Genomic DNA, 20841 nt, shown 5'->3' on the forward strand with positions numbered 1-20841 from the left:
AGTTGATAAATTAAGTTATTTTGGTATCACAGGAGCTTATTATATTCACACACATTGGCTTAAATAAGGTTACTTTTAGTACCCTGAGGCAAGGATACAGCATGATACCCCCATTCCTGAAACAATTGTACATTAACTGTGCATGGAACATGTGAAAATTTGCACAAATACCACTAATTTGTTTAATAGCAAGTTGAATTTTGGTTGTAAAACAGTTTCTCAAATGTGCACGAAAATTTAGATTTTCACCACATGAAGGGGGCCCAGAATCGATATTGGTGGTGATGAATTGGTTGATTTGGTGCACCTCTAAAAAGGTGCTCAGGGCACATGCCCTCCCTTTCCCCCAGCTACGCAACTGTTCACACAACTATAAATGTCAAGTAAAAAAGAATTTACTCACTCTTATGATATAAAATCTATGTCAATTTTATTTCATATAATAACACTCTTATTTATAACAACAGATATACAATTTTCATTTGGGCAAATAAATAAAGTTGGCATATGGCGTTGAATAAATTCACACACTTCATGTACTATAAAAGGTTGAGGTTAAAGGGGCTTCAAGAGATTTGGCAGAGAAATGAGAAAACATTGTCGTATTTTGATAGATTGAGTACTCAAAGTAAATTAGAAGCAAAACTAAATACTGTAATATTGAAAATAAGAGACAATTTGTGAGCGCTGCCCTGTTATTGAACTGTGTTGTGGAATAAAGTTTATTAAAAATTGTAAATTTTTACAAGAAAGATACTGAGCTAAGCTTTTAAATTATTTTAGATGCTGATTAGTATTGGACAAAAACTGGACTTTTTTGTGAAATCTCACAATGCCCTTTAAAGTGAGTCAGTTCTTTACTTTTTAATATATGATACACTATCTACATAACACACTTTTATTCACAACAATAAATAGCACAACACAATCATTTTTCAAATGATTTTCTAATTATAAAGACATAATTTATTTTGCATCCTAACTATTAAGTTGGTTAAATTTGATGGTATTGTCTAAAATTATTGTATGAGGAATACTCCAAAATTACATATCTACAAGTCGCATTCAGTTCGTTGTTGTGTTTACTTTGCAGACTGTCTGATGACGCTGCCAATGACGTACTTGGCAGTGGAGACTACAGTAGTATTGGCGGTTGCACTTGACACACACTATGCGTCCCTTCAGTCCACAAACGCAAAATCGTGATTGGCCTGAAAAGAACAATGGCAAGAAGGATTGAGAAAAGAGTGTGACCCAGCAAAAGTAATGGAGGATCTTGTCTTAGGACTCCCGCATGTGCAGGAAAAAAATGTAAAGTTACAAGTTCGTAATTTTTAGACCTCCTGGATGCCGAGTTGATGTTCTTTGTTTGACATGCACCCATAAAAGTCAGTAGTATGTCCTTTGTTAATGTCCCATTGGGCCCATTTACAAGGGACATACTACTGGTTTGCAGAATGACCATTTCGTAAAAACAGGCTTGCATATGTGCGAGTCAAATAATGAACACCAACTCAGCAGCCAGGAAGGAGGTCTTGACTGCGTCTTTACATTCATTTTGTAGTAGGTCACAAATTATATTTTGGTGGTTTTTGAGGTTTTTTGTAGACAATTCCATAATGGTATGCGACAAAGCATACCACACCAAATATCTGCTCGATCCAATAACTACTACTCCTTACCTTGTACAGATTCCCATCTTATAAGCACACGACCTGATGAATAAATCTCAGACACTGTCAACTTGTCCTCCTCATTCTCTGGGATATCTGTCAATGTCTCCTTCATCAAGTAAAACTTATCTTTCCATTTGCTTCCTTCAAAGTTGGCTGATATATCTTGGCGTAAGTCCAGGATGGTGCCAACGAGGTTGACATTGAGTACGGCTAGTTTGATGAATGTTCCGTCTTCATCGTTTTTTGCCAACAGATTCATCTGCTGTCTGTCCTCAATTACTGTATAGTTAACAAATAAAACACATCCTCATTGACTGTCACTAATGTGAGGTGGATTAATTCCAATAAAATGGTATTTGTGTGTCTACATATTTTGTATAGTCTTTTAATTTTAATTAGCTATGGCACAAAAAAATCCCCCAAAGGTCTTAATTTTGAACAAAACAATTAATTTTTTATAGAAATACAACACCAATACAGTAAAGAACTATGGTAAGAAGTGTACAAGGGTTGAGGAATGTCTGAAAATGGTTATTTAACAAATGTGCTCTAACCAAGAGGAATAAAAAGAGCATCCAAAAACGTGAATTTAAATTATTTCTCCCTGTGAGCAAGCACATTTTATCCCCTGCAGTTTGATCCAACTCTCAAAAGAAATAACTATGGAATACCTACCCAACACTTACCCTAACCCCTAACTCTAACACTAAACCTAACCCTAATCACACTATACTGCAGGTAGTCTATAGCTATGTTACCCGAGATGGACAAATTGCAACAAAGGTAGAAGAAACAATGAAAAACATACAAACTTATGCATATAATTCAAGAACAACTTAGGCAACATTGTTCTTGGGTCACAGAGGATTGCCTTACTTTTTTCATGCTGTCCTTCAGTGAACCCTGGTGGCAGTGGTGTCACAGCAACCTCTGGTGTACGACGTGGTGTATTCATTGTTTTGCGCAGAGAAATAGGACTATCCATTCTCACTTCGTCCAAATCTTGCCTGAAAATTACAAAGCAAACAACAGTCACAAAATGATAATCCAATTCTTACATTTTGATACTCCATAATGTGCTTTATGTGCCCAAATTATTGTGCAGCCATTTTCATATTTCATCTTCATATGAAATATGTTAGACCTTGCAAACATCCAGTCACTGTTCACTGTGAACTTGGAAAAGTACAAACATTATTTAATTACAATGAAGGTGATTTCTGTTTAAATAGACTCATGCAAAAAAGTGATGGATCAGTAAGTAGGGGACAACTTCCTCAAACACGATGAAGAAACTAATTCACTTATACAATCAGGTAATGCAAGGAACAGCTCACTCTGGGGTGAGAATAAATGGATTGCCAGAGGAGGTGCAGCAGATAGATTGGTGCATTGCTGATGAAATCTGCACAGAAGATGAAACATCAATACTGTATACATGTTAAATATTGGACTTGCACAACAATTTGTTCATTTACTTGTGGTAAACTATAAACTAAATCAACTAGTCCAATTTGGTCCAGCAGGTAAATGTAAGTTTTCATTTACAGTTGCTGGTTTTAAGTGACTGTTACACCAAGGAACTGATACGTACCTCTTTTTCCTGCTCCCAGATTGACACCATGCAGAAGTTAAGGAAAGAAAAGAGAAGTATGAACAAAGCAATCATTAGTAAACCAAGTCACATTATCATGTACTCACATCCAAAAAAAAGAGTCAAGTCTGATGTATACTCCACTTCGTGACCGCGATTTTGCATGCCGCAAAGAAATTTGAGCTGAAATTTTACAACTTTCGCAAAGGAATTTCATTCGCGGAGCAGGTTTATTTGCTTTATACTATACTACTCTGTTTATTCATATTCTCCTTTAAATTCTAAACAAAAACACACACCTTCTCACACACAAAATTAATAATGTATGTGACCACTGGGTGGTGGCCTAAAAGCATTTAGCTATGGGGTGATGGTGTCATCTTTATATTGTCAAATAAGGCAGATGGTTTTAACTTACAATGACAAAGCTTCATCATCAGCCATTATGGGAGAAGGATCAAATCCCAGACTTTCAGAGGAATGTGAACTATGAAGGCTCACCATACTTTCTAAACTCATAGCTTCTTTCTCGTTATGGTCATCGAGAGCAACCGTCTCGGACTCTGATATCTTGTTCTTTTCTAGAAGAAAGAAATGTATAAAACAAAATGAACAAATATAGTTCAGTTGTACATCACATCACATCACAAAATGGACAACTGAGTGCTGACCCAACACCATATTCATGACAACAATGAATTTCATAAAAGTTGCCTTTGGATGACTAATTGGTGTCAAAATGTAATTTCTTTTACTGTGCTTTTCATGTTTTTCCTACAACAGGGCCTGCCTTCAATATGAGTCTCTATCTTTGATATTATGTCTCTATATTCTAGGAAACCGAAAGTTCTATCTAACCCCAGCCTCAGCTCTTAGCAGCATGCAGATATGATTGTTAAGTCCACTTTGGTCCCAGTGTAAAGTAATCATTGCATTAATACTAACACCTACATCAGATACTAAAATAATCTGTGTTATCATTTCTATCTTACTTGTATAAAAGGTGTACTTGCTTTAATGAAAGCAAAACCAGTATTATTTATAATGCATTAAAAGGTACACTTGGGACTTTAAACACATTTTGTGTAATCAGGAATTTTGTGTTAACAAGTTCCACTGTACTTACAACTTACTAATATTTTGATCAGATTAAACATTTTTTCATCTAACTTGTGACACGCATGAAAGTAAAAGCATACTTACTTTTAAGAAAGAAAAGCCAGTAAACAACAGATGCTGTGATGAGCAGCATTAGCATTGCAATAATTACTATGACTGCAATAAGCCAAGGAGCAAACAAAGCTGTGTCTTTCTGTATGGGAAGTAAGTAAATGCAAGACAAATACATTAAGTTCATGATTTGCATCTCCACCCATAGAAATTAAATACTTTGTTCACCAGTTCGGGACATCGCCACCCAGTCAGGAGCATTACATGCCGTACCAATACTACTGTGTTATAATTTCTTCACGTTACATCGGGAACTCAAGACTTTTTTTCTTGGCCAGCTGTGGGAAGATGGGAGCAATTTCAGGCACACATTCTTGGGGTACTTTTTAAATAAAATGCTCTAAAAAAGGTTCGAAATACAGTGCAGAAACGCTTCTATATGCATGACAGTATGAACCTCAATTATAGTCATGTATGGTCTAGCACCATAACCAGGGAACAGCTTTGGGAACGTTCTCCCCTCCTTATAGCGGACAACAGAGACTAACATGATGTGATTTCATGAGCGGCATTCATAAACTAGGACTATCTTACCCTGAGATCAGGAGCATCAAAACAAAAAGAACCATTTCAAATAATTTGCCTTCATGGAGAACTACTTTGGTGAAAATACAATTCTTCCCACACATTTCTAACACAGGGCCCCAACTTTCATTTCCCTATCCCCCATAGGCCAGCTCTCAGTGGCCCTGGTATTCATGTCTAAAAATTACATAACAGCTACATTCATTGGCAGTGATAAATCATGAGGACAATAGTTCATAAGGAATAAGTTTACTAATTGTCAAAAAGGTTCACTTTTTGTGACACTTTGTTTTTTTGGGTCAATTTCCTTCTTCATATAAATCTAGCTTGTGCTCAAGACTAGCATAAATTTTCACAAATAATTTCTTTTGAACATAAAATCATTCCAAAATTCTTTTAGCTCCATGGGGACTGCCTGTGCATGGGCAACATCGATTCATTCTGATATGTGGGGGTGGGACACATGTTTGTACATGTAAAAGTGGAGTTTGTAGAGGCAGTGCACATCGCGCTTGCATGATGGAGGGGTATCTGAGGGAGTGTGGGCCCCTCAGAAGTTGAATAGGCAATAATAATCAATAGTAATTGACCACTCAAGTGATAAGAATCTTTGTATGCATTATATAATTACATTTATTGGCAGTGGTATTGGCAAGTTTAGATTCATTGTCAAAAAGGTCCACTTCTGGTGACACTTTTTTCTGAATGGTACATTACCTTCTTCATATAAATCTAGCTCAAGACTAGCAAACCCTACCTACCTACACCACCCATTTTTTTATTCTTGAGCACATAGCAAAAAAAAATGATTAAAAATTTTAGTCAGCAAAGAATATGATGCCATGCAATTGCAAAAGGTTGGCAGTCCTGCCAGCACACCAATTCTGATATAAGGACTAGGTTTAGGATTATATTTTAGGGGAATGAATCAAGTTAGATTAGGGTTTGGAATCTAGGATTAAGGTTATGATTAAGATTATACTTAGTTGGCAGGGTGACTACTATCAGTCATCTTATGCTATTTGATAAAAGGCACTTAATTTATGCCCACATGACCAATGGGCACCGCCATACCAAGACAACCAAGACAAATATCATCGAAATTGCTAAAAATGTATTAGGCTAATTCATTACACATTAAAAGATTCTGCTTTATTGGTATGTTTTCAAGAAGTTTTTACCGACAGAAAAAAAGGTTATTGACGGAAACTCTTACAATAATACTACAAAGTTGCAAAAAACCTACAAATTTGATAGAAAATCTGGACATGCATGCCAAGCTACAATTGAAATACACGGGAAGACCACCCGCTGTGCCAAAGGTCACTTTTCCAGACTTCCTGTCTATAAGTTGTAAGGTCAGCACCCGGCCATATAGTCACATGGGCACTAAATTAAGTGCCTTTATTTAAAAAGTCTAAGATGACTGACTTTTCTAAAGTTGCTCCAGTAAAAAACACAACATAAGTACTTCCTCATTCAACAATCACAAAACTGAAACCATATTCCTGGATTGAAGGTTGTTACATTTTGTCAAAGTCAAGACTAAAAAAGTTGTAAACCATATCATTACTTACCCCGGCTTTAACCTCCTTCCCATCCACTTGCAAATAGTTGTCAGCTGACAGAGTATAGCCATTGAATGACAGGGTAATCATACCATTAGATAGGTCCTCCAACATCTGGTTTTGGGTGGAGACTATATCACCTTGCACATCAAAAGTGATTAATATGGAGCCTAAAATATCAACAAATGGTACAAAATTCAGATTAACAAAATTAACAATAGCAGTGTTAGAAACGCTACATTGCAACAGTATACCTTTACTTTTGAATATTCATTTAATCCAGTGTATTTTAGTAAATGCAGTAAGCATTGGTAAGTCCAATCAAATTAGCACTTTCCATTAATTAGTTTGCATAACGTTCCAATATGGCAATTTTTCCATAGGATAGCTTTAGCATACTTCTTTGTAACAACTAAAGTTACTCTCTTTAGAGGCATAGCTAAACTTATGTACCATGAAGTTTATGTACCATGTTTACAAGAAAACTGTCATCCTTGTAACTAGTCAAAATTGTTGGTCAATTAACTTGAATTGTTATATTTCTCATCCCAATTTTGCCTCCAAAGTGTTTTCGCAGGGGCACCCTGCTTAACCCCAAACTACCCTTTGTCTGTTATGCTCTTGACCTACCTTCGGATATTACCACATTGCTGAATGTTGCATTCTGGTACATCGGTGATACTTTATTCAAAAAGTTGATTTTCAGAAGTTCTTCATTGTCCCTGGCAACTGTGTCATAGTCCTCATCAAAGCGCATGGTGAATGTCTTGCTGTCACCGCTGTGTACTACCTGCCCTCTGAACTTAACATCAAACCCATCTGAATTGACGGTGAAATCGTAGTCACTGCTTGGTATGGTGTAAACGTGGAATTGGATAATGTACAAATGACCTTTGGCATTGATAGAAAGATCTTGGAAATGGGCTTGAGCTGTGTTCAGGTCAAAGGTGACTTCCATGGTGCCGTCAAGTGACCCTGGATAGTTGGATGGCATGAGTAGACTGGCTGATGCTTTCCATGTGTAACCCTTGAAAATAATATTGAAAATACTTTCACTCATTAATTACAGGCAGGTTCTTGGTACCCAAATGTGTATCATTGAATAGGGTTATCAGCGATTTGCATCCTATCAGTTAATATGTGATATGTGCTGATGAAGCAAACAAATGACAAATGGGGAAGCAATCTGATGAAGACAAAATTTAACATAAAAAATGAAATAACAGTACTTCCATACTTTTGTTACTTGCAATTATGGTGAACATACATAAGATAGCAGTCAACATTTTGGATAGGAATTAATACCCACAGAAAGAGTTATTGCAATGTTTATGAAACAGACATGACAGTTTATGAATCTAATTAGCTTCTACATCATAACTGTTGGTCGTTCGGTGGTGCAGCTAGCCAAAATATGTTCTACAGAAAGGAAAGTCTCTGATAATCCATTTAATCCCAAGAATAATCTACAAAGCACGATATTGAAACTGTACACACAATACAATCTATACCAAATTATAAAGGTTCAACTATAAATGTTTGTATACTTTTGATATATTATTTGTAAAACTATCAGTAATTTGTGGTAATTGATGTTACTGTGACCAACTGGTGCAGTGCTACATAGCATACTACTAGTGCAGTACAATGCAAATTCAAGCACATTTTGAAGTATTGGGGAAAAAATGCAGATCTATCAGTAATTGCAGAGTAATGCACTACAAATGCAGTACTATGAATGTGCCTTTGTTTTGATTCATTCCATACCTTGTCAGCCAATCCTTGTGGGAACCCATCAGTTAGCACATCTTTGAGTTCTACCATTACATCAAATTCTTCATCCACATATGCCAAAGAGGGTGTTGATGCAACCGCTGCATAATACTCCCTCTTTGTGATGGAAATTTCCACTGATGAGTCGACAACCAAAGTGGAGGAGTTGGGATGAATAATGGCAAAATCCAAAGTGTATCCAGATCCCATTTTATCTATGGCCAGATCCAGGAAATTGGCAAAGCCTTTTTTGAATGGCACTGTTGTGCTGCCAAGAAGTTGTGCATCTGGATTACCATAGCCATGACGGAGGGTAGCAGCAAGTTGCCATGGATTGGAATGATGACCAAGTTGCTCCACAAGTACATCCTGTGATGCAATAAATGTTAGTGAAATATTATCTTTTTCTCAAATGATTAGATGGAACGGTATTGATTGTAATTGGGCCTCAAAAATAGACAAAATCTTCAATTATCATTGTTTTGGATGGTGTTAATTAATGTTGAGAATGCTTTTGAACAGAAATGTAAAGATGTTTATCATTGTGGACATGGTTGGAGATCTATAATAGACTCAGGACACCATTGTTTTTATCGAAAAATTAAAATGGCATTTGATATTGAAGAATACATCAAACGTGTTGTTTTCCAACACTCCTGAGGATATCATCTCTTAATCTTAATTTTAACAAAACATTTTGGGCTTCTTAAGAGCAAAAGATTTTGTGGTCTTGATGAACAAGTTATGCCTCCAGATAAAAATCACAAAACATCCAACAAAGGTGTGTGGCTCACAAGCCCCCATCCCAGGCTGACATCACGTATTCTGTGTCACTCCATCTAGTTGCTTCCACAAACACTTACAACAGCATCCAGTACTTTAATCTTTGGTTGCACACTGAATGGTTCCCTTTCTGATGCTCCTGATGCTTCCATGTGAATTACAAGTACACTTGGAACAAACACTTACAACACCATCCAGGACTTTAATCTTTGGTTGCACACTGAATGGTTCCCTCTCTGATGCTCCTGATGCTTCCATGTGAATTACAAGTACACTTGGAATCCTATACACAACAGCAACGTGTTCATCCTCCGGGTGCTCAGTCTGCTGCTCATCAAAGCTAAATAAAATATATACAAAATATCGGAACATGATTATATACAACAAGTATCTATGCATCATCTATGAATCAATTTTCAGTGGGTACTTCAGATTTGCTTCTTAGCTAGAATGATAAAGTATCATGATGGTAGTTAAGATTCAGAAAGTTATATGCATTATTGTTATTACCGTTCAGTGCCATTTGCCGGTCCACCTGTTACATTGGTAGCATGCACACCACCAGTGGGATCCTCTGGTGTTGGTTCTGGATCCGTTATTATCATGGATACTACCGGCACATGGATGGCTTCTTCCAATTCTCCCTGTTGCATAGAGTCAGCAAGTTTTGAGCCAACTTCCTCCAGCTGTTCAAAACTAAGAGAGGGCAATTCTTCTGTGCCAGGCATTTCCGCTGAAATGGAATACCGAACAGAGATAAATGGCTGTGCATCAGCTGTTTATAAAAGTAATTGAGAAAAATTTTTGCCTGGGATTAAAGAGTTTAAAAAGTTTTCAGAGACACAAGATATTATGAGGGTCAAAGCAAAATGTTAAGATAATTCACAAGGTTTGTCATATTTTGTGATTTCAAAAGGAATTTGGGTAATAATACCTGTTTGACAAAAATTACATAAGCTTTGATTGATAATGAGACATTAGATTGTGCAATGATATCAATGATTCCATTTCTGACAATAATTACATAAGCTTTGATAGATATTGAGATATTAGATTGTGATCACAACAGTAACTATTCCTTCCATTTCACATAACTAGCAAGACAAAAAGTAAATTGAATTGATAATAATAATAATTAAAGTTTTGGACGCTTATTGTAGTGCAAATCGACTGATAAAAAGATTAAACAGTTGGTACAAGTACCAGAAACAATGACTTACTTGATGGCGTGGTAGTTGGAGGTGCAGTAGTTGTGTCTGGAGTTCCAGTACTAGTTTCTTCCTCTGTCTCAATACTATCTGCAGGGGGGGTCGCCAACCTCTATCACAACTTCTGCTTCACTAGCTGTCCTCCTACGACGTTTACTGTCTTCTGCAATAATGTCCACTATTCTAATCTGGGATGGAAGGACATCAAGGAACGCCACCAAATTGTTGATCAAATTCTCTTCAAAGAAATCATCAACAGTTGTTGCTGGGACACCAAAGGTTACCATAATCACATGAGTGGTGACAACGTCAACTGCTAGTGAACCACGGATGTTGATATACAATGTAGACAAATCTCGGTGGAAGAAGTTTTCACCGCACACATTAGAAGAAGGGTCAGGTATATAGTCTTCTGGTGCCAAATCATTCTTCCACACCAATTCCCCATTTACTATGACTCCATTATTTGGCATTATATACTTTCCGTCCACATAGACATCTAACCTTTGTGGGTTAGCATACCAGGTACCAACCACCACTTTTTGTGTGTCATCAGAATTCAGCAAGTGGTAGCGTAGACGTTGGGGATTTGTTCCACTAAATACCAGTTCATAAGACATCCCAGTAGCGACAACTGTGTAAAATGTACTGATACGTTCTTGACATGTATACCCATGGCACCATCCCTGGTCTTGTGGGCCATTGATAAGGTCCACATAGGTGTCGGAGTATAGCGCAACTGGAGAGACACGTCGGACTTCTGTGTCAGCATCAAGGCTTTCCACCACCATCATCATATGATCTATACCATGACACTCATAAGCTGTCCAAGCACTCTTCCATTCACACTCATCATTTTGACCTCGGTAGATACCTGCAAATCATAGAGACAAATCATTGTGTACCTGTAAGAACATAATATGTGCACAGACAAGCAATAGCTATTATTTGTATTTTTGTAACATTACGTTTCACTACCTGGAGAGAATTGATCAAAAATTGAATTCCCTCCTGAGGTTTGTATCTGTCACAAGGATGTCATTATAGCTAGAGGCAGTATATAACACAAATGGGTCAATGAGTTACATAAAAATGACCTTGTGTGGTATTTAGTTCCCAGAAAGTGAGTTTTGCCTGAGGCAATTTGTGGTTAAATGTTGATCCCTCACTACAAGAGTTATTACCATCGATTTGGTTAAAAAAGGAGGTGAGACATGATCAAAACATAATGAATGATCCAACTTCCTATTAATAATGAATTATAAAACGTCTATGTAATGACAACTAAATGTAATGCGTAAGTCTTCAGGAATGCAATGGAGAATATGAACATCTTACAATATGCTGTACAAAAAATGCATTTTACATGAAGCAGCTATTTTGCATAGGATGATTTGCATTCCTGAAGAAAAGAAATATAGATTTTAATGAAAATGGTCTCAAATTTTTCATTTTGTAATAGCAATCAAGAAAAGAATAGAAAAGGAATTTACTGTTTTGACCCATGTGGAGCCTAATGTTGACCTTCAACCTTTTTGCTCATAACTCTGGAACAAGAGGTTGTAGATAGATCAAACTACACATTTTCTGAATTTATGACCACAGGAATACTTTGGAATTAGTTTAAACAAAATTTGAACAACTTTGAAATTTGACCCCTGCATACACTTTGACCTTGCACAATTGGCTAACATAATTTTCCTAATGTAAATTCTGTTACTTGGGCTCAATTGATTCACTAATCTGCAGTACTATGTGTTTATATTATTGAATTAAATCCATACCTTTATTAGGTAACTTGTCATCGTATGGTATACGGCTACCATCAATCTCGGTAACCATGACAGGTGGAATCCTATAGTCACCAAGACCACGTCTCTGGTCTCCATCCCACTCAAATGCAGCATCAGGGATAATGGTACCAATGGATCCCAGGAGAGTTCCATCTAGATCTCTGATCATGGCTTTCTTCATGCCATCACAATCCATATCTACACAATCGGATGGGTTGACAGCACTAGAGTGAGACAAATCCAAACACAGTCATGATTATTCATTTTATCAAATCATTTAAGACCATTAGGATACTGCTGCTCTGGGAACATCTGGTACCAAGCCATCAGAGTGATTATACTTATGTACCTAGGGTCCATTAAACTAAACTTTACGAAGCTTCATAAGTCATAATATCAATCATATATAATTATAAACTTATGATGCATCGTAAAATCCATTTCACTGAAATGACTTACGATTGGTACCATTAATAAAAGTGACTTATACAGCGACCCTTCGTAAGTTACATCTAGTTAAAGGGTATTCAAATCTTATGAACGGTTATTTGTGTGCAATGAACCCTTGCTTTTGTATGAATCTAAAGAACACTTACATCAAGAACAGACTACAATTACAATTTACATCTTTTATTCAAACTTTAGAGGTAAACCAATTCTGCATACTTCAAAACCTCAAATTTCCAAGAGATTCAAACACAATGCTTGTTCTACAATGCTAGACAAAATAGGTTGGAATGAAAAATAAAATGTGCACCTTGTAATGGCCATATTTTCGTTATTTTTAGAGTGACGAAATGGCGCTTTCTTTAGTGTCAAGTCTAAACATTATCCTTACCCCCAATACCTCCCCCTGCCCCACCAATCAATGTTGGGTACTACTGAGCGCACATGAACAAAATGTCAGGATTCAACATTGATCAGGGGGAACGGGGGCATATTTGCAATACTGTACTAATTTCATTCCAACCCTTTTGTCCAGGGTTGTAGTTCAGGATTCTCTACTCACTCCAAATACAGTAACTGCTATGGCAATTGACAATAACATTTAACAGGATATTCTAGTCACCACTATTTTATGATGATGATTATTATTAATATTACCCGAGTGGTGGTCTATGTAGCCGCATAATATTATCTGTGTCTACATTGACGAGACGGATGTTGGACACCTCCATAGGATGGTGACAATCTGCATTCATGCCGTTGGGCACAATCATCTCATGCTGCCTGTTACATGTGGTTTGGAAGTTAACAAACATCACATCTAACAAATCAAAACAGAATATAGATTAGTTTTTTCTGAAAAGAATGAAGACCTCAAGTTAATAGGCACAAACCCAGAAGGCAAACAGATCTAGGACTGAGTATAAGTAAAGAACTAAGCAATGAAACAAGGTACATGTTGCAAATTGACCACTGTTTCCTTCACAGTAGCTGGACCACAGAATTAGAGAAGGAGAACTAGGACTCCCTATACTGCCACATACAATCGCGCCGTCGGCTAAGGGTTGAGAACGAAAACAATTCTGTGTCTCATCTGAAGCGTCTTGGTACACGCATGCAGGTCGCATCAAGTACGTCTTTCAAATGCGCCCATCATTCATGTAGCGCGGGCATAACAATGAATGCCTCGAGCGCATTCCCCCAATTCTCCTTCTCTAATTCTGTGAGCTGGACACAAATGTCAATTGTTTCTTGATTGATGATACTGGTTATTTCATAAAAGTATTATTTGTCAATTGGGCATTTTGTTCTGTGTATGCCATGCCATGCTATAACATGGCATGGCATGCTCAGCTGTTCTGCAATGCTAAGGTATGCTAGGCTAGGTTAGGCTATGCTATATAGGATATGATGTTCTGATAACAAAGAAACCCACACTTACTGTCCACATAAGTTCTTCCACCTATTGCGGGATACGACATCACTAATTCAAATGGTTTACGTGGTGCACCGTTAATTTTAGACATAAATGTTGACCATTTTATTCCTATGTGGCCACCACCAGGAGCCAAGCCAGTAGGATGATTCTTTGGTTGTCTAAATGCTTCCGGTCTGACCTAAATTTATGTGGGAAATAGCGAAAAAATATATAGAGATAGTTCAAGATATTTTTTTAAAGTTTACAAAAACTTACTGTCCACATAGGTTCTTGCACCTATTGCAGGATATGATATAATTTTATCAAATGGTTTAAATGAGGTTTCCATGAGTTAGTACAAGATCCAAATGGGTCATTACATAAGATGTCATATAGCCAGAGTCAGTACATGATCCAAATGGGTCATTACATAAAATGTCATATAGCCAGAGTCAGTACATGATCAAAATGGGTCATTACATAAGATGTCATATAGCCAGAGTCAGTACATGATCCAAATGGGTCATTACATAAGATGACATATAGCCAGAGTCAGTACATGATCCAAATGAGTCATTACATAAGATGTCATATAGCCAGAGATAGTACACAATCCAAATGGGTTACTACATAAGATATCATATAGCCAGAGTCAGTACATGATCCAAATGGGTTATTACATAAGATGTCACATAGCCAGAGTCAGTACATGATCCAAATGGGTCATTACATAAGATGTCACATAGCCAGAGTCAGTACATGATCCAAATGAGTCATTAAATAAAATGTCATATTGCCAGAGTCAGTACACTGAGGCATTTGAGACACAGTTGCAGCCCCTCAACTGAAGCCATTAAAGAATGGAATTTGCTATCAGAATACTTAGTACATCAGGAGAGCTGCCAGTGTTGAATGCTGTAAAACCAATTTTTTCTTTTTCTTTTAAATGTTTCTTTTAAATGCATTGTTTTTCTTTTTTTCACTTATTCATATTTTTTTTGTTCACCTTGGGGCTGGTTAATCTCTAATCGCAGGTCCGGCATAGGGCAATCAAAGTCCAACTACTTATTATTATTCATAACCAAATTTGAACTATAATGGTTGATGGACACATATCTCATGCTACTACTATATGGTCTCTCCTTCGGACAACCTACAAATTAAGATTGCTGTCACATCTATACTCACATCATCATCACCACCACAGTCATAGTCTGGACTCATCGCAACAATAAGGGAATTTTCTACACCCACAAACTTATCCCATCTGACATGAGAGAGCGCATCAGGTTTGTATAATAAAGATGAGATTCCAACTTTATTGTCTGCCATTATAACATCTGTAACATGGAGACTAGATCCGATCTATAGAAAACAAAAGCAATTCATTTTATAGTGAGAATGATGGTACAAAAGCACCCATGTGTGATGCTGTGCTTTCTGATGTATTGGATTCATTTATGAGGACTGTATCAACATTTTTATTAGTGGCAGCTAAAATTGAACAATATTTAGCAAGACATGGGTTGGTTTATTTGTTCTATGCATACAATAGGCTACAATCCTGGCGGAAATTTGTTGCCACACCAGCATTGTTGTTAAAAGCATACATTTGCCAGAGTTAAGTATGTGATATGTTATACATTTCTGCATAATATTTGTACAATAGTTGAAAATAAGTCAGCTTACAGTCTCCCTTCCCCACCCTCTTTTCAATGTTCAGAGGCCGTAATGTAGACATGATAACCATATTGTCCAAATCAACATTGTAATAGGGGAGCGGGGAAGGATGTTGGCCAATTAATGCTTTGGTGTGGCAAGCTTTTTGCTAGGATTGTAGTTCAAATGTTTGAGCAGAGCCTATGATTTTGATGTAATTTTCTTATGGTTTGGGGAACTGATGACTTACCAGAGCAAATATGCCATGGTTGGCACATTTATAGATAGCAAAGTTTGCTACTTTACTGCAACCTTTTAAATTTCTCTTAAACAGTACCACACCCATCCATGTACTGTGTACTGTATTGCCACTCCATGTCGGCTCCTCATTGCAGGGCTCACCCTTAATCTTATACCCAAACTTCTCTGAACCAGCCACAGTATTATTGATCAGTATAAGCGTCTGTTGCTTGGTCCACTTCAAATCCAGCAGACAAAATGAGATTATCCGATTCAAATCGGTCTAAGTACGTTCCGGGGTTTATTACGACAGTGACCAAGTTGTTAATGAAAGTGTTGCCTGTACCATAATCGATGACAGCTGTGCAGATAAAATAATGAAAAATTACCAATTTGTTATCACTCCAATGTCATTATCTATTCTATCATTAGCTTCAATAATCTTATGATATTAAATCATTTTTTATGTTTTTGGTTATGTATCTTGACAAAATAATACAAAATGACAATCAATGCTTTATATAGCTCTTTTTTTAATGATAAAAGAAATTCTCCATTTTGGAGTATTACACATTCATCTCCCGCTAGTATTTGGTAACATTCAAAATCAACAATATGTGACATTTTAGACAGCAGGGTGTAAAATATGTCTGTGCAATGCACATACACCAGTTAATGAGCTATAGGACATAATATTACACACATTCAAATAAAATGACATAATATAAATTTTTAGACATAAGGCATTATGAATGCAGACTCTACCATACCATGCACATTGCGAAAAAATGCAGAGAATTTTTGAGATTTGTCAACAAACACTAGTTAGTTTACTTAATCTCTAGGGTACCTAGTCATTATAAGCTATATCATAACATAATTGAAGAAAACAGTTCATGAGTCCAAGTCCCCGTCCAGCAACCTAGGCACTGCGACCTATGTACCTTTACAAATGGGACCATATGTACCTGATCTGGCAAAATATTACTTTTTCCCTTAAGAATATGTGTAATTAGATACAGTAATTGAGGAAAGACTACTCATATATAAATGGATACAGTAAAGGACTATTAGTCCTGGACTAATATCATGAATAATATGAGGTGAGGAAATCAGTTGTGCTCCGGGAGCGCTGTGGGTTGACAAAATCTAAAAAAACCTTTCTTCCCTCCCATGTAAAAGTATGGATCCTTCATTCATTTTATTTAATAGCCACACACAAACAGTTTACCTGATCCAACAGTATGATGAATGACATTATCTTGAATGAGGACCCCTTGTGCTCCAAATAAGCCTATAGCAGAGCTAAATCCTTGATGGAAACTGCAGCCGGTAACATAGGATAAGGAATCTCCAACCGATGGACCTGTGTCTAAGAATGCCACAGAATATCGAGGATCATAAAAGTCTGTCCAGCCTTCTTGACCAGAATGGTAGAACTCAACATTAGAAATTCGTCCATAACCTGAAAGGAGTAATCAATTACATATTAATATTTGAAAGCTATGGTGCTAGAGGTGTCATGTGAGAAAACAAATGTATTGCAATACAGGTTTTTTTTTTTTTTTATGCAAATATTCATTTAATGGTGAGAAAGTAGGAATGATGTAGGAATGAGGATGCCAATTAGAACATCCTCATTTGAACACCACTTGCTTTATACTAACAATCAACATTCAATAAAACATTCAGGATCATGATGTCTGCATCAGCTTAAAGAATGGTATAAATTATTTTACCTAGGTACATTTCCCCATCTTGAAAGAATCGGCCAACGATAAGACGAGCACCGAACGACTCTTCAATGAGATCAGAATAATCAGCGCCCTCTATTTTGATGTTTCTTGTAAGCAGAGCAACATCAGCTTTGAGACCGTATGTGTAGGTTACTTCACCATCTGTAGCTGTATGTTCTCCAACTGAAAGATATGAAAAATATGGCGATATAGAAGAAATAATTTAGTGAAACTTGGTAGCAGGGATGCATGCAGGTGGTCAAAAGGGAGGCATAGCCTGTTTATGGCAACTTGGTCAAAGGAAACTTTTGCTCATACTTATTCTGACATTTTGTTTGTTTGAGAGCCAGGCATAAACAATGGTTATGCCTTGCGAATTGACGCGATTCAAATACAGCGCGCCACCTCACGATCACGCCTGGCTGATCTACTTGGCGCAGAGCATCATGGGTAAAAAACGACATACATAACGCGTCGACGATGAACCATCGACCCTGGAAACGGAAACGAGTGTTGCTATCGATTACTTTTGTTTATTTACGTTGATGATGATCAGCTGTTGATTCACCCCTCCGACGATTTTTTTTTTCATTTCTGCCTCCTTTTTAAAGTTAATTTCGACAGTCATGGTTTAGGCCTACCTCTGTGAATGTTCAGAGTGTTAGGCTTATTCCCACATAAAATAATGGGCATCAATTAAACCCTTATTTTCAAACTTTTCCGAACTTTCCGAGGCGCTTGGGAAAATACTTTAGGCCAGTCTCGTTTGCAAGAAAAGAAAAAACTTTCAGGTCTTTAAGCTTTGTTGTAAGTAGGGCTATAATAGACTTGATTAAAAAAATATGATTGGGGATAGGCCTACTTAGACCCTCATGCATATATCCTTAAAAAAATCACAATTTTAAAACCTTGTTTGTTTTTAGTAAAGTAGGCATAATTCTCAATATTTAGAATAACGAAATATTCAATACATATTTTAACAGCATGGACAGCGTAAAGCATTTTTTTAATGTGTTTTTTTTTCTGCCTCCTTTTTAAAGTTAATTTCGACAGTCATGGTTTAGGCCTAGCTCCATGAATGTTCAGAGTGTTAGGCTTATTCCCACATAAAATAATGGGCATCAAGTAAACCCTTATTCTCAAACTTTTCCGAGCCCGATCCGAGGCGCTGGGAAAATACTTCAGGCTCTCGTTTAAGAAAAGAAAACACTGAAAAATATGATTGGGGATAGGCCTACTTTATATATATCCTTAAAAAAAACCCAATGTTTAAACCTTGTTCGTTTTAAGTAAAGTAGGCCTAATTCTCAATATTTAGAATAACGAAATATTCAATACATATTTTAACAGCATGGACAGCGTAAAGCATTTTTTAGTACGATTAAAACGGTTTTCGAATTTCAAATGTACTCTATTCCTATTCAACCATCTACGGTTAAAACTCTATGTCAAAAATGTTGATGTCTCTGATCGACAATCTAGGCCTATAAACCCGATGTCAAAATGTCAATTTTCGAGTTGATAATAGCAAATGCTTTTGATGCAAGACAATTTCAAACAGGTAATTTAATCTAAAACTGAAATTGCGTGCCTTTTTTATTTCTTGATTGGATAACTTTTCCCATAATTATTACCATACATATGATTAAGATAAAAGCGTTTGGTTTTCATAAATGTTTTGAACGCTTGTCTTATTTTTTATTTTTATTATTTTTTCTTGCTAACCTAGGCCTATCGAGATGTTTTACATTTATAACCTTTTTAACAAACTTGAATAGATATTATAAGCATTTTTCGTGTGACGTTTGAAACGCTCTTTGTAGCATGATGTAGGCCTACTGTATGATCATGAAAGATCGTGAAATTTAGAAGCCATTTCCTTCTATATAGGCCTAGCCCTATAAACAAAACACTTTGGCCCCAATGTATAATGTCGGGAGAAAATACTTGCACTAAACAAATAAACCTGTTAATTTTTAAAATAAACTCTCGTGATGCAATTCTGTCAACAAAATTACATAGGCTTATGAACCGGGTGCGGGGGACTCAGCCCCCTCAATAAATTCGGTGCGGGAGCTCGAATAGGCCTACCCTTCTGTATGAATAGGCACGTTTTTCATTTTTCAAAGTCCACAATGCCGTAAAGGTTGGACTACACTACAGTTCAGTTCTTTTCACAGTGTTGACTTATAATTTCATGAGAAAGAAAAAGAAAATGGGAAAGATTTTAATCGTTCCCATTTTCTTTTTCTTTTTAAAAAAGCATGTATAGGCCTAGGCCTAGGTGTTTAAAATTGTCCAATTGAATATTTAGTCGAAAAAGTTTTTGATTTTTCAATGTTGTGCCGACCGATAATATGACTTAAAAAAAACTCATTCCAACCAACGTGTGCTATTTGGGAGTAGGCCTAGGCCTACATTAAGAGTAAATTTCCTTGGGTTATGAATTATTAAAGGGGAAAGATGAAATAAAGATAGTATGACATGCAAGAAAGCGGAAGTAAAAATAAAATATGAAAAAGAAACATGAATTAATATTAAAATCGGGCATGACAATTGTCAAATTTAAACCTTAATTGTGACACGATCTGGTTCATGGGGGCCAAAGGAGGCATTTTTGAAAATTGTGTTACTGTAATTAGGCTATCATTTTAAATTGAAAACACCAAAGGTCTAGCATAGGCCTAATTGGTTCTAAAGTTCTAAAGTTTTTTCATGCAGATTTTCTTGATATGCCTTAAAATAATGATCTTTTAAAATTCATGTACTCTTTTGCAGTTTGAAACTTTCTTCATCTTTATTATAATGCTAGAACTCTATGAGGTATTGTTGAACTTATGCATTAAAGTCTCAAAATGAAATATTAACAAAAATAAATGCTATTTTTATGCGTGTAAGCTATGCCTACAAAGTGTTTTTATTGCGATCGTAATTTTTTAAATGTTTGATAGTAATATAATTAAAAATACAAATTTAGGCTATACATAAAATAAGGACAAATCAAACAATTACAATAATAACAAAAACGGCAAACCAATGTGATGCATGTTTATAAGTAATGAGTATTAAGAATCTTTTTAAAATTTACTTGAATTTCTTTGCTGTAGGCCTATCCATGTGGCGGGCAGCGCTATAAGCGCTTTCGTGCAAAAAAAACCCCACATTTTTAGTAAATGTAGGCCGATTACAAAA

At 36.4% G+C, this 20841-nt stretch overlaps 3 protein-coding genes across 3 annotated transcripts in view; all 3 read right to left on the reverse strand.

The window, feature by feature from the left end:
• Positions 1-434: 434 nt before the first annotated feature.
• LOC140149033 (uncharacterized) lies at positions 435-2717 on the reverse strand. The gene is made up of 3 exons (XM_072171182.1): positions 2553-2717; positions 1683-1955; positions 435-1211 (listed from the first exon to the last, which is right to left on the reverse strand). Exons 1-3 carry the CDS (start codon positions 2659-2661, stop codon positions 1066-1068), a joined length of 528 nt encoding a protein of 175 aa, XP_072027283.1. The 5' UTR covers positions 2662-2717; the 3' UTR covers positions 435-1065.
• A 213-nt stretch (positions 2718-2930) lies between these two features.
• LOC140147458 (uncharacterized) lies at positions 2931-9325 on the reverse strand. Its single transcript, XM_072169235.1, has 7 exons — positions 9230-9325; positions 8361-8735; positions 7224-7620; positions 6603-6763; positions 4474-4582; positions 3689-3851; positions 2931-3081 (listed from the first exon to the last, which is right to left on the reverse strand). The coding sequence occupies exons 1-7, from the start codon at positions 9299-9301 to the stop codon at positions 2931-2933; spliced, it is 1428 nt and encodes a 475-aa protein (XP_072025336.1). The 5' UTR covers positions 9302-9325.
• A 433-nt stretch (positions 9326-9758) lies between these two features.
• LOC140147459 (fibrocystin-L-like) overlaps positions 9759-20841 on the reverse strand; it is a 38236-nt gene continuing 27153 nt past the window's right edge. Inside the window, 10 exon segments of the mRNA XM_072169237.1 lie at positions 9759-9882; positions 10370-11231; positions 12142-12374; positions 13255-13417; positions 14039-14213; positions 15203-15379; positions 15924-16139; positions 16141-16274; positions 17145-17378; positions 17653-17832. Coding sequence (XP_072025338.1) covers positions 10444-11231; positions 12142-12374; positions 13255-13417; positions 14039-14213; positions 15203-15379; positions 15924-16139; positions 16141-16274; positions 17145-17378; positions 17653-17832 — 2300 coding nt within the window. The 3' untranslated portion in view covers positions 9759-9882; positions 10370-10443.

Source organism: Amphiura filiformis, chromosome 3 (assembly GCF_039555335.1).
Source record: "Amphiura filiformis chromosome 3, Afil_fr2py, whole genome shotgun sequence".
Classification (NCBI taxonomy): domain Eukaryota; kingdom Metazoa; phylum Echinodermata; class Ophiuroidea; order Amphilepidida; family Amphiuridae; genus Amphiura; species Amphiura filiformis.